The sequence below is a fragment of the Magallana gigas genome, chromosome 2, assembly GCF_963853765.1.
Source record: "Magallana gigas chromosome 2, xbMagGiga1.1, whole genome shotgun sequence".
Lineage (NCBI taxonomy): Eukaryota > Metazoa > Mollusca > Bivalvia > Ostreida > Ostreidae > Magallana > Magallana gigas.
The window spans coordinates 19,318,738-19,331,709 of NC_088854.1; the positions used below are offsets into that span (position 1 = coordinate 19,318,738).

The 12,972-nt window shown below is 34.2% G+C and overlaps 2 protein-coding genes across 2 annotated transcripts; both read left to right on the forward strand.

The window, feature by feature from the left end:
• Positions 1–460: 460 nt before the first annotated feature.
• On the forward strand, positions 461–1,813 carry LOC105330729 (protein SGT1 homolog). Its single transcript, XM_011432624.3, has one exon. It carries the CDS (start codon positions 499–501, stop codon positions 1,606–1,608), a length of 1,110 nt encoding a protein of 369 aa, XP_011430926.3. The 5' UTR covers positions 461–498; the 3' UTR covers positions 1,609–1,813.
• Positions 1,814–3,181: 1,368 nt separating this feature from the next.
• On the forward strand, positions 3,182–9,606 carry LOC105330728 ((3R)-3-hydroxyacyl-CoA dehydrogenase). Its single transcript, XM_011432623.4, has 8 exons — positions 3,182–3,319; positions 3,624–3,746; positions 5,521–5,708; positions 5,879–5,971; positions 6,317–6,402; positions 6,630–6,757; positions 6,879–6,953; positions 7,078–9,606. Exons 1-8 carry the CDS (start codon positions 3,289–3,291, stop codon positions 7,092–7,094), a joined length of 741 nt encoding a protein of 246 aa, XP_011430925.3. The 5' UTR covers positions 3,182–3,288; the 3' UTR covers positions 7,095–9,606.
• Positions 9,607–12,972: the final 3,366 nt, after the last annotated feature.

Here is a 12,972-nt window from a genome sequence, read left to right on the forward strand (position 1 = left end):
GAAGTAAATCATCCTTTTCGATATATTTTTTTGGTTCAAACAGGCATTCATTAGTCTTATTCCATTGAAATTTGTGTTTATCCATATATATAGCCAATTAAAAAATATCGTTAGAAATTAGTGGCCTATTCAGTGATATTGTTTGAAAATGTGCTTATTGTAACCCATACCGAATAAAAAGTGCAAAAGTTTTGCGAATAACACGAAAGTTTTGCCTTATTTTGCGAAAGTAATGCATTTATTCGCGAAAAAAAAAATATTTTCAGCTACAAAAATTCTCAGCTTTATGGGCACTCAATATTCAGAAAATTACAAAACAGAAAAGTGAAGGATCCTGTTTCTTGAACAGAACTTTTATGTAAGTTGAAAAAAGAGAGAAAATAGATCCTTTCTTGTTTACGTGCCATGGAAACAATAATCAAACTTGCGCTATGCAGAGTTGTTGTCGTTGTTTGGAGTAATCCGGAAGTGTTTGGTCTGAATACTACAATTTCTAAAATGGAAGCAAAAGAATTTTTCCAGAAGGCCAACGAAGAATTTGTTAATGAAAATTTCGAAAAGGCATTGGAATTTTATTCGAAGGCCATTGAATTGGACGGAACCAATGCTGAGTATTATAACAATAGAGCACAAGTTAAAATCAACCAAGGGAAGTACGAAGAGGCGATAACTGACACTAACACCGCGTGTGAAATAAATCCAAAGAGTGTCAAAGCGTACGTAAGGAAAGGCACTGCGTTATTTCATCTCGAAAAATACAAAGAAGCTTATACAACATTTAAAGCGGCAGAAATCCTTGATCCTGATGACAAAGCAATAAAAACATGGGTAAGGAAATGTGAAGCTGAATTGGATATTCTGGGTAAAGAAACAGGTGAAGACAAGTCCATGGAACCAATTGTTGGCACTTCAAAGGGAGAAATCGAAGCTCCAAAACCAAAAGAAGAACCAAAGGCTCCAGCTGCTGCCCCAAGTCAGCCTCCTCCAATGCCTGCAGGTCCCAAAACACGATATGATTGGTATCAGACCCAAACAACAGTTGTAGTCAACGTGATGCTGAAAAATGTGAAAAAAGAAGATTGTACAATTAACATCGAACCAAAGGCAGTGAGTGTTACAGTAAAGTTGCCTGGGGGAAGTGATTACAGTTTAGAACTCGATTTGGCCCATGAAATCATTCCTGAGAAATCCGTAAGCAAAATTATGTCTACCAAAATTGAGATCAAACTTCGTAAATCTGAGGAAAGGCAGTGGAAAAAATTAGAGGATGATGGTCTCCAGGACAAAGTCAAACAGTTTAATCCTCAAGGCTCCGATCCAACCGTGAGCAAGTATCCCACATCCAGTCATTATACCAGAAACTGGGATAAGTTGGTGAGTGATATCAAGCAAGAAGAGAAGGACGAGAAATTGGATGGAGATGCAGCCTTGAATCAGCTGTTTCAGAAGATCTACGCTGATGCCGGTGAAGATACGAAGAAAGCAATGATGAAATCATTTTATGAATCAGGTGGAACTGTTCTAAGCACAAACTGGAATGAAGTTGGAAAGGAGAAAGTTGATGTGAAACCACCAGATGGGATGGAGTACAAAAAGTGGGAAGTGTGATAGACAACAAAGTACTGAAGAGTGATTATCATCTTTATCTTCATTAAGTCATATTGATAAGAATAAGAACTACAGTGTAATTCTGTTATATTTATTTCATGACTCTTGCAGAAATTGGCATTGTATATTATGCTTTGATCAAATCTGAATAACATGTAGAGATGCTGAGCAGTTAGATATCCAATAAATTTAACTGGAAGCTTAATGTCACTTAGTTTCAATTATTCTATGTTGTAAAATTGAATACAGATGGAAATACTGGTCTTTAAAGAAATAGATTTTGTGTTTTCATGTACTGTATAAGTTGCATATAAGAAATCTGCTGAACTTAAAGTGACTTTGACACGATTTGAGATAAAAAATGCTATTTTTATTTTTATGTATGGTGCATTTTAATAACTGATTGACCAAAATATTGGATGTTAAAGTCAAGTTACAAGCGAGATACAGAGGTAAGAATTGGTTGTTTTGTAAACAAAGCTCAAGTCTTAAAGTTGTTAAAAAAATGTAATGAAGAAAATTACTATTTCGAAGACAAAATGACATGTAAAAAAGCAATTTAAGCTAATTCAATATCTTCATAAATACTATTATCAACAAAGGAAAGGTACATTTGATTGAAACTTACACCAATACAACACATATGTAAAAAATGACAATATTCAAGCTTTGTTTATAAAACAAAGAATTCTGTATCTTGCTTATAACTTGATATTTAACTCAAATTTTGACATAGCATTGTAAACTTCTATTTTTATCAGTATGAACATTGAAAATGGAACAAAAAAAATTAAAAATTTTAAATGAAATTGTGTCCAAGTCCCTTAAATAACTCTGAAAGAAAAGAAAGATATATCCTTAAGTCATATTCTATTCTTGTTCACATTTCCGTCCAAATTATTGTGCATGTTTTGACTTTTGATTCTGACAAAATAAACTTTTTTATTAATTGAGATTTTTATATCAATGGTCTTATAATACAGTGTATCTAAACTACAAATGGTACATATTGTGTAACCTTTCCTTTTAAATAGTTGCTACCTGTAAGACCAGTGAAGTCACCTTAACACAAAAGAACATTACATCAAGGAACTTGGTTAGTTGGATTCAAATTGTGACTTAATCAATTAAACAACTTTAAATTTTAATGAACTGTGGTATAAGATTATAAAAAGATCATCTTCTACCAGATACTCTTGTATATTATAGTTAATGTACCTGTAACACTCAAATTATCACACATGAGATGGAATAACACATCATCACAAAATAGCTGACCGCTGATCGAAATTTCTTTTTATTAAAAGGATTTCATGGACTGAAACATGTAACTTACTCCATAGCCGAGTGGATAAAGTGTCGGACTTGTAATCCCTACATCCCGAGTTAGAATCCCGCAAGGGCTTTTGTTGTTAATTACTGGAATAATTATGTTAGATATTCATTTTTTATCCCCAAACAGTTTATTTATTATTATATCTTTCATTATCAAAAAAATTAATTTGAGTGACTTTTCCAGGTGTGTTAATCCACCTTAAAAAAGAAAAGTACATACTGATGTATTTATTTAAAAACGTGAATGTATACTTCAAAGGTTGGGCGAATAGGTTACAGTACAAGTTAAAACAGTGAACCTTCTACTTTCATTTTCGATTTGATTGAGGACGAACTTTGATCACAATGTTGTCAGGTAGACTAGCAGTTGTAACAGGTGAATATTCACTTAGTCATTGTCTGGTTTTATGAATAAAAGAATTAATATTCAAATTTCACCTATGGTAACCGTCTTTTGCAACAGTTCAAAATATTTTTAAAACCCGGTTATATTCCTATATACCGTATTGTCCATGTCATACATGTATATTGCTTATTCTGTTATTACCGGTATGTATACTTGGGTCAGTTTAGATATACCTCTTTGGTGCATACTTGGTACGCCATAATCAACGTATATTGGACGATTATAAAAATTTATTGAAGAGGTAAAAAGAATCGTTAATACCTATATATTGAAGGTGCTGGGAGTGGCATTGGGAGAGCAGTATGCCGGGTGTTTGCATCTGAAGGAGCTACTGTTATTGGTGTAGACATGAATGAGAAGGGAATGGAAGAGACGCTAGCCATGATCAAGGACACAGGTAAAATTTATGGTTAATGAAATCAAAGTTTATAGCGAGCGCAGCTCGCCGGCGCGCAGCGCCGGCGCGAAGCGAGCTCTACCGGCAAGGCATGTGTGAATAGAAAATTCGGACTAGTTGCACATTCATTCAACGGATTTTTTTGGCGTCAGTAAATCGGACCAGTAATGCATCGTTTTAATCGTCCCAGTAGTTCCTTGTAATCATGGCAATTTTTATCTCTTCACACTCTCACGAGAATCAGCAAGACAAATTTAGACAGTAAAAACAATAACGATGTAAGCGACATACAGTCAATGTTACCTCTAAAGTTCACCTCAGTAAACTTTCAATCAAAAATAATCGTGTGACGTCACAAACGTTTACACATTGATCCGATATATTTTTTCGGAGTCAGTAAATTTTGACCCACAATTCATAGTACCAATGGTTTCCAACCTCACGTTTCAACATCACGTTCTCCCGAGAATCAAAGTAAAACCTTTGAAAAGCTTATAAGATGTGTAATTTTAAGAACATCATGCTTTTTAAGTTAATAAAACAGTATACTTCGCATACTTTTTTTTCTCAGGGGAGTTTAAAGAGTAAGACGACACTCAACCAACGTCAGCTTTGACGTCACAATAAGCACTGATAAGGGGAAATTACTCTAATTGAAGTTATTGTAAATCTGCTGAAATGACCAAAATCCTCTTAAAATCTTGCAAAGGCTAAGATAAAGAACAGCTGACGAATAAGGACATTTCTTCAGATACAGGAAACAGTTGTAAATTGCACTAATTTGGATGAATGCTCACAAATATTTTATTCACTATAATTACGGTAATTTCCTGAAACGTAACGTTATACGTAGCAGCGCCTTTTTTTAAAGGGGGTGGGTGGGTGGATGGCAGCCTCATCCAAAAAATCTTTGCAAGCAAAAAGAAAAATAAATCATGAAAATTCTAATCCTTCAGCTCTTTAGCAGTTCAATGGTTTCTTTATTTTCACTTCCATTTATTACATGCGGGGGGGGGGGGGGGGGGACAACACCATGTTCTTTTAACATGATAAGCAAATATTTTTAAGCGTAAATTAAAAATAAAATTAAACTTTAAAAGAGGAGATGCAGTGCAATGAATATTTATATATTAAAATCTTTATTATTTAACAACATTGTATCTGAGATTAAACTATTGTTCTATATATTAATAAATAAATTATAACAAATCTTATAAACTATGAATAATGAAAATTTACTGAAAAATAGGTATGTTTTATTTTTTGGCATTCAAATTTCACGTTGTTAATTTTATTTTATTAATTTATTATAATTCATTGTTTGATCACATGCTGTGCTCGCCCCAACGGTCGCACCGTAAAACATATTATCAATGTTTTGTGAAGGGGTAGTGGTTATACATTGTATCTTATCTCTCTGCTTCTCTTTGGGGTAAAAACTAGCTGACTCCAAGCAAAGATCACTGTCTATAGGAATAGTGTACATTAACTACTTGCAATGATGTATATACATTATTCACCAATTGCTGTTATAATTCTGTTATTCAAGAAACAGGAAAGAAATAAAAATTTGATGTCTTCATGTGTATAGTGTATATGTAGGCTGTAGCTGATACTTTTTTTTACTACCAGGATAATTATATCTATCAATGGTTCAAACAGTGCAATGGCTGTCAGTCAGTTATTTCCTTGCCTACTTGGATTTGTTAACAAGTGAAAGACAAATACCATGGTTAACATAAAAGTACTCTGTCAAGGTATATGTGAATTTTAGGTGACCATCAATCATTCCAGTGCGATGTATCAAGCTCAGCATCTGTCAACAATTTACTGGACAAAATTAAAGAGAAGTACTCCTCAGCTCCTCAGGTAGCAGTGAACTCAGCGGGTATTACGAGGGACAGGACAATGATGAAACTTACAGAGGAAGACTTCGATAAAGTCGTCAATGTTAATCTCAAGGTATATGTTATGTTAACGGGTAAGAATCGAGAAGTGTATTAATGTTAGTATGTTAAAATACTAGATATATTTTAACCAGCCTTTCTGTTTTCAATTAATGTAGCAAAGACTATAACTGATTGTTTAAATTATTAGGAGGCTCTTTTTAAAAGATAAGTTTCCATTTTCAGGGAACTTGGCTGTTAAACAAGGCTGTAGGTAAAGCTATGCTGACAGACAAAGTGCCAGGCTCCATTGTCAACATATCAAGTCTTGTAGGCAAGGTAAATATAGTATGACTTTTTGTTGGCTTACCTAAGCTGAAGGCTCTTCTGATCAAAATTTGTCAGGTTTATGTAGTCATTGTTTATGTCCATTGCATTAACTTTCCAATTTTGTGTTCTCCTCTGGTTCAAATACACCAAGAGGATGCAATATTACACAACATTTTTGATTTATCTGTATTAAAGTTACTACGCTTCCAAAATTGAAGCTGGACATTGCTGCTCAAGTGAGCAATATGGCCCCTATATTTATATTTCCCAACTAAGTGTCATAACATGCAAAAATAAAAAAAAAACCAAGAAGATAAGTAGATCCAGAAGTGATACAAAGTCAATTTATATTAGACAGGTAATATAGGACAAACCAATTATGCTGCCTCAAAGGCTGGAGTGATAGGAATCACAAAGTCCATGGCAAAGGAAATGGGGAAGTGAGTTATATTATGATCTCTGTCTTTCCAAAGAAAGTTGTTGCTTTGATCATACTCAAATGACATGTACTAATTTAGTTAAGTCTTTGTGTCTCTTTTCCTTGATATTCTTGGATCTATGATTAAGTTATTAGTTCTCTTGTTTGTGTAATTTTGTGGTTATCTGACATTTGTTCTCTTTGTTGTGGCTGTAATGTTATCATGATACATGTTCTCTCTGACTACAGGTTTAACATCAGGGTGAATGCAGTGTTACCTGGTTTTATTGAGACCCCCATGACTGAGACAGTTCCAGAAAATCTAATGCAAATGACCAAATTGTTGATTCCATTGGGCCGCCTAGGAAACCCAGAAGGTAAAAACCAAATTTTCTCTATGTATGGTTGAAATTTGTTGTTTTTAGGTACTGGTCTCAGAGACAGTTTTGGATAGCTCTCCTTGTTCCAAATGTTCAATAGTTTGATTTTTTCTTGTAGAAATAGCAAACACTTGTGCTTTCCTAGCCTCTGACAAGAGCAGTTATATAACTGGTGCTACTATTGAAGTTACAGGTATGAAACAGTGGCTAATAGACAAATTTATATACATGTTTATCAATCAACATAAGATAGATATAGTGTCAATTCCTTCTTTATTTTCTTTGATAATAACTAACATATGTATTTTCTTTTGCAGGTGGTCTTTTTATGTAAAACAAAGTGAAGAGTCAGAGTGTTGTTAAAAAAAACATCAAGTCTGTGATATTAATACAAAGTCATAAAGATATGCGAAATAATAGCACAATAGATGAATTAACTGATCACAGTGGTTTTTAGTGATTATTGAGATTTGATATGAAGACAACTGTGTATCTGTGATGGCTAGTCTAGCTGGGGATGGTCCTGGACAGGAATGGTGCTAAAGGAGGTTGGGATCCTTATCTCGGCTAGGAATTTGATGGAGGAGTAGGGATCTTCATCCTTTTTGACTGGTTTCTTTTTTACTGTACAAAGGAGAATTGAAAAACAAATAAGCAAAAATCTTGTAATAAAATTAAAAAAAGCAATGACATATTTGTATTTGAACTACAGCTGTATTTGATTGCAGAACATTACTGCATTTAAGTGATATATTTATTGTACTATAAAAACTTTACCAGGGTACTTATAAAAATTCAATGATGTTAACTATGCCAACCATATGATACATATAGAATATCACACTTTTGTTTTGATCTCGGCCCTGGTATCGGCCCGAGCGGTTGGTATCGGCCCAAGCCCGAAGAGCTGATACTAGGGACGAGATCAAAACAAAAGTGTGATGTTGTTTATATCATATATCTAAAATCAAAGACTTTAATTCAGATTTAAATTCCAAATTAGGAATATGATTTATCATGAAGAAGCTATAGATTTTTTTCGGATTTACAAAACTTGTTCGTTTTTATTTCTTTTTATATGTGTTAAAACTGTAAGAGTTGTCGGACTTTGTTGACAAAGCATCGTCATTTGAAATACAGTAGAAGGGAGTCTGTCGTCTGAAATGAAGCACTATCTTCTAGAATTCAAAATTATCGAGAGAGAAACTTCCCTCCTACGCAGCTTCGGTATGAGTCAAATTCTTTCACTGGGATTTCGTAAGTTTCCCGTCAGATTCCAATCATAAAGATCCATATACTGTTAGATTCTATAGCAACTAGAAAGTTGTTTGAGAACGTTCATAAGCGCGTCCATTACTTTAGCATCTTAATTTTTACAGTCTTATCTCTGGTTTTCTAAGATTAAGTCTCGTTCCATCCTTCTCTATATCCTCCATAATTTAAACGTTGATTGATATTAAATAAAGCGTGCTATTGTTCTCAATACACAAGCGTTGTGTAGGTTACCTCCCCTTACTTGGATACACATCACTCTTTGGCGCTATTTTTGAATTATTATTTTTCAATTTTCAGTAAAAAATAAAAATATTCAGACGTGTAAGGTGATAAATTGTATTATATATTCGTTATTCTATCGTTAATTCACAAACTAGTTTTAATTTAAAGCGGAGATATACGGAAATTATTGATTTCAAATTTGAGGGCAATACACCCCCTTGACGACGGGCTGAGACAGAGAAATATCAGCCCCGAGGGCGATACAGCCCTAGCTTCTGGTTGCTGTCTCACCTAGTCCAAAACACGTGTATCAGGGCTGATACACTACTAGGTATATGATATAATACAATGATGTTAGCTATGCCAATTATATGATAGAATACAATGATGATAGCTATGTCAATCATATGATAGAATACAATGATGATAGCTATGTCAATTGTATGATACAATACAATGATGTTAGCTATGCCAATCATATGTTGAATCCGATAATGTTAGCTATGCCAATTATATGATAGAATACAATGATGACAGCTATGTCAATTGTATGATAGAATAAAATGATGATAGCTATGTCAATTGTATGATAGAATACAATGATGTTAGCTATGCCAATCATATGTAAGAATACAATGATGTTAGCTATGCCAATCATATGATAGAGTACAATAATGTTGGCTATGCCAATCATATGTAAGAATACAATCATGTTAGCTATGCCAATCATATGTTGAATCCGATAATGTTAGCTATGCCAATTACCGGGGGTATATGAAAGAATACAATGATGTTAGCTATGCCAATCATATGTAAGAAGACAATGATATTAGCTATGCCAATCATATCATAGAATACAATGATGTTAGCTTTGCCAATCATATGTAAGAATACAATGATGTTAGCTATGCCAATCATATGTAAGAATACAATGATGTTAGCTATGCCAATCATATGTTGAATCCAATGATGTTAGCTATGCCAATCATATGTTAAATACAATGATGTTAGTTATGCCAATCAAATGATAGAATACAATAGATGTTAGCTATGCCAATTATATGGTAGAATACTATAATGTTAGCTATGCCAATCATATGCTGCCACACAACATTGTTATTAAGACACAGGATATGAACTACCTCAGCCTGTAATTGTGAGAAACAATCCTTTTCTTTGGTACCTGTATATTGATTATATCCACTGTTTCAATGACATCATCTTTTGGGGGACCATTGCATATACAAATGTATTTTAATAAATGTACTACAGTTTTTGTGAGATACGTACCTTTGTTCATTGTTTTTAAATGTGTAATAATTGATACCATAAAAATTGATAAAAATGAATTTGATAGTATGGTAGTTTATTTTGATCTAAATTTTTTGTGTTCAACTTACAGTAAATGCAAATGAACATATAAATTACAATGTCCTTTCCTTCTAAACTTGCAAATTTCAAGTTGATATATCATTTTATAGGCATTCCTTGTAACAAAATCCTAGATATCATTAAGGTGGTGACCATCTCCAAGATCCTGATTTTACAAAAAAGACTGTTGGATGAAAAGCATTTTTTTTTTACATTTGACTTATACTTCAAGTTCATAGCAAATATTTGAAAATTGCCTGCAAGAAGTTTTAAGTTATAGATTGAATAAGGTCTACAGAAATGATATTGAATATGTTCCTGATAAACTAAATTTACCCTAAAAAATGAAAGAGAAAATTTCCAAAATAACTTCATTCACACATTATCATTTTTCACTCCTAAAAATTCACCAGAAACAAAAACAGATTTCCTCATGGATTTATAATGGGGAATGTTGACATCTTTTCTCCATTCAAAATTCACTTGGAATACCTTGTTCAATTTTCAATGCTATCATCTGGGTACCTTCATCTCTTAAGCAATAGAAAATCCCCATTGACTTTTTAGCTCACCTTCACATTTTCATCTTCTTCTCATGAACCGCTGGGCAGATTTCAGCCAAATTTGGCAAAAAGCACCACTAGGTGAAGGGGATTCAAGTTTGTTCAAATGAAGGGCCACGCCCTCTTTAAAGGGGAGATAATTGAGAATTATTGAAAAATTTTTGGTATTTTTCAAAAATCTTCTTCTCAAAAACTAATCGGCCTGGAAAGCTTAAACTTGTGTGGAGGCATCCTCAGGTAGTGTAGATTCAAGTTTGTTCCAATCATGGTCCCCGGGGGTAGGGAGGGGCCACAAGAGGGGGATCAAGTTTTACATAGGAATATATAGAGAAAATCTTTAAAAATCTTCTTTTCAAAAACTATCAGGCCAGAAAAGCTCAAATTAAAATAGAAGGATCCTCAGGTAGTGTAGATTCAAGTTTGTCCAAATCATGGTCCCCGGGGGTAGGGTGGGGCCACAGTAGGGGGATCAAGTTTTTCATAGGAATATATAGAGAAAATCTTTAAAAATCTTCTTCTCAAAAACTATCAGGCCAGAAAAGCTCAAATTAAAGTGGAAGCATCCTTAGGTAGTGTAGATTCAAATTTGTTCAAATCATAGTCCCTGGTGGTAGGGTTGGGCCACAATTGGGGAATGGATTTTTACATAGGAATATATATAGAGAAAATCTTTAGAAATCTTCTTCTCAAAAACAATTAGGCCAGAAAAGCTCAAATTAAAATAGAAGGATCCTCAGGTAGTGTAGATTCAAGTTTGTTCAAATCATGGTCCCCGGGGGTAGGGTGGGGCCACAATAGGGGGATCAAGTTTTACATAGGAATATATAGAGAAAATCTTTAAAAATCTTCTCCTCAAAAACTATCAGGCCAGAAAAGCTCAAATTAAAGTGGAAGCATCCTTAGGTAGTGTAGATTCAAATTTGTTCAAATCATAGTCCCTGGTGGTAGGGTTGGGCCACAATGGGGGAACGGATTTTTACATAGGAAAATACAGAGAAAATCTTTAAAAATCTTCTTCTCAAAAACTGTTAGGCCAGGAAAGCTCAAATTAAAATGGAAGCATCCTCAGGTAGTGTAGATTCAAGTTTATTCAAATCATGGTCCCTGGGGGTAGGGTGGGGCCACAATTGGGGGATCAAGTTTTACATAGGAATATATAGAGAAAATCTTTAAAAATCTTCTTCTCAAAAACTATTAGGCCAGGAAAGCTCAAATTTGAGTGGAAGCATCCTCAGATAGTGTAGATTCTAGTTTGTTCAAATCATGGTCCCTGGGGGTAGGGTGGGGCCACAATTGGGGGATAAATTTTTATACAGGAATATATAGAGAAAATCTTTAAAAATCTTCTTCTCAAAAACTATTAGGCCAAGAAAGCTCAAATTGGTATGTAACCATTCTCAGATAATGTAGATTCAAGTTTGTTCAAATCATGGTCCCTTGAGGTAGGGCATGCCCACAATGGGGGATAAATTTTTATATATAGAGAAAATCTTTGAAAATCTTCTTCTCAAAACTATTAGGCCAGGAAAGCCCAAATTTGGTTGGAAGCATCCCCAGATCGTGTAGATTCAAGTTTGTTTAAATAATAGTCCAAGGGTAGGTCGAGGCCACAATGGGGGATGAATTTTTACATAGATATATAGAGAAAATCTTTAAAAATCTTTTTAAAGACTGTTTGGCTAGAAAAGCTTAAACTTGTGTAAAGGCATCCTCGGGTAGTGTAAATTCAAGTTTGCAAAATCTCAGTCCCTATTGGTAAGGTGGGGCCGTGATGGCGGTTTGAATTTTTACATAGGAATCTATAGAGAAAATCTTTAATATTCTGGGAAAGTTTTCGGTCCAAAAGTCAGTACTTAGTGTGAAAGCACAGGTTATGCAGATTTAAGTTTGATGAAACCATGATTCCCTAGAGAAAAGTGGGGCCACAAAATGGGAGGGGGGGGGGGGGTACATAGGAATAGAGAAAAATCTTCTTACAGGTACAACAACAAAAAGGGCTTGGTATTTTACCAAAAAAAAGAGGTGGATAAAAATTGGCAGATTTTCAATTTTTGTTTAGCAAGATCTACTGTACTTAGTTGTCAAGATATTTTGATACTGTAATGCTAATTTGATCAGAATTAAGGCAACTGTTGCTCAGGTGAGCGATGTGGCCCCTGGGCCTCTTGTTATTTTTAGCCGTGTATTGAAATCTGACAAGCTAGAGGGGCGTTTCAAAGGGGAAATCTTGGGATTTGTTCATGAATACTATTGAATGAACAATGTCTGAACCAAGAGGTATTTATAAGTATTGGTAAATTTAAGAAATATGTGGGAAAAATATCTTGGGACAGACTAAATGTGTGCAGTGACCAAATCGGATCTCTTTGAAGAATCCTTGTCCTGGTTGTATATTCATATTCCTTTGCCCTATTATGTTCATACATGTACTTCACATAAAGAACATGTGAGCTTAATTAGGGTGTGTAAGGACCTCAAGTCAAGTTTTCAAGGTCAAGGATTGAAGTCAGATCTGTTTGAAATCTAGTTTTTTATTATCGTTTCTCCCCCTTGGCATTGTGTGTACAATGACATTGAAATATGTTTTTTATGTCAAAGGTCAAGGTCATGACATCTCTGAAATTTCTTTATCCAGACAATGTTTTCTCTCACAATGACCAAATCTTGCTCAGACTTGTTTACTGGTTGCAATGCTGGATTATATCAATAAAGCGAAAAGTCGTTGAAATTTTGCTTTAAAAGGTAAAGGAATCTATATGAAGTGATATCTTGTCAATGTAT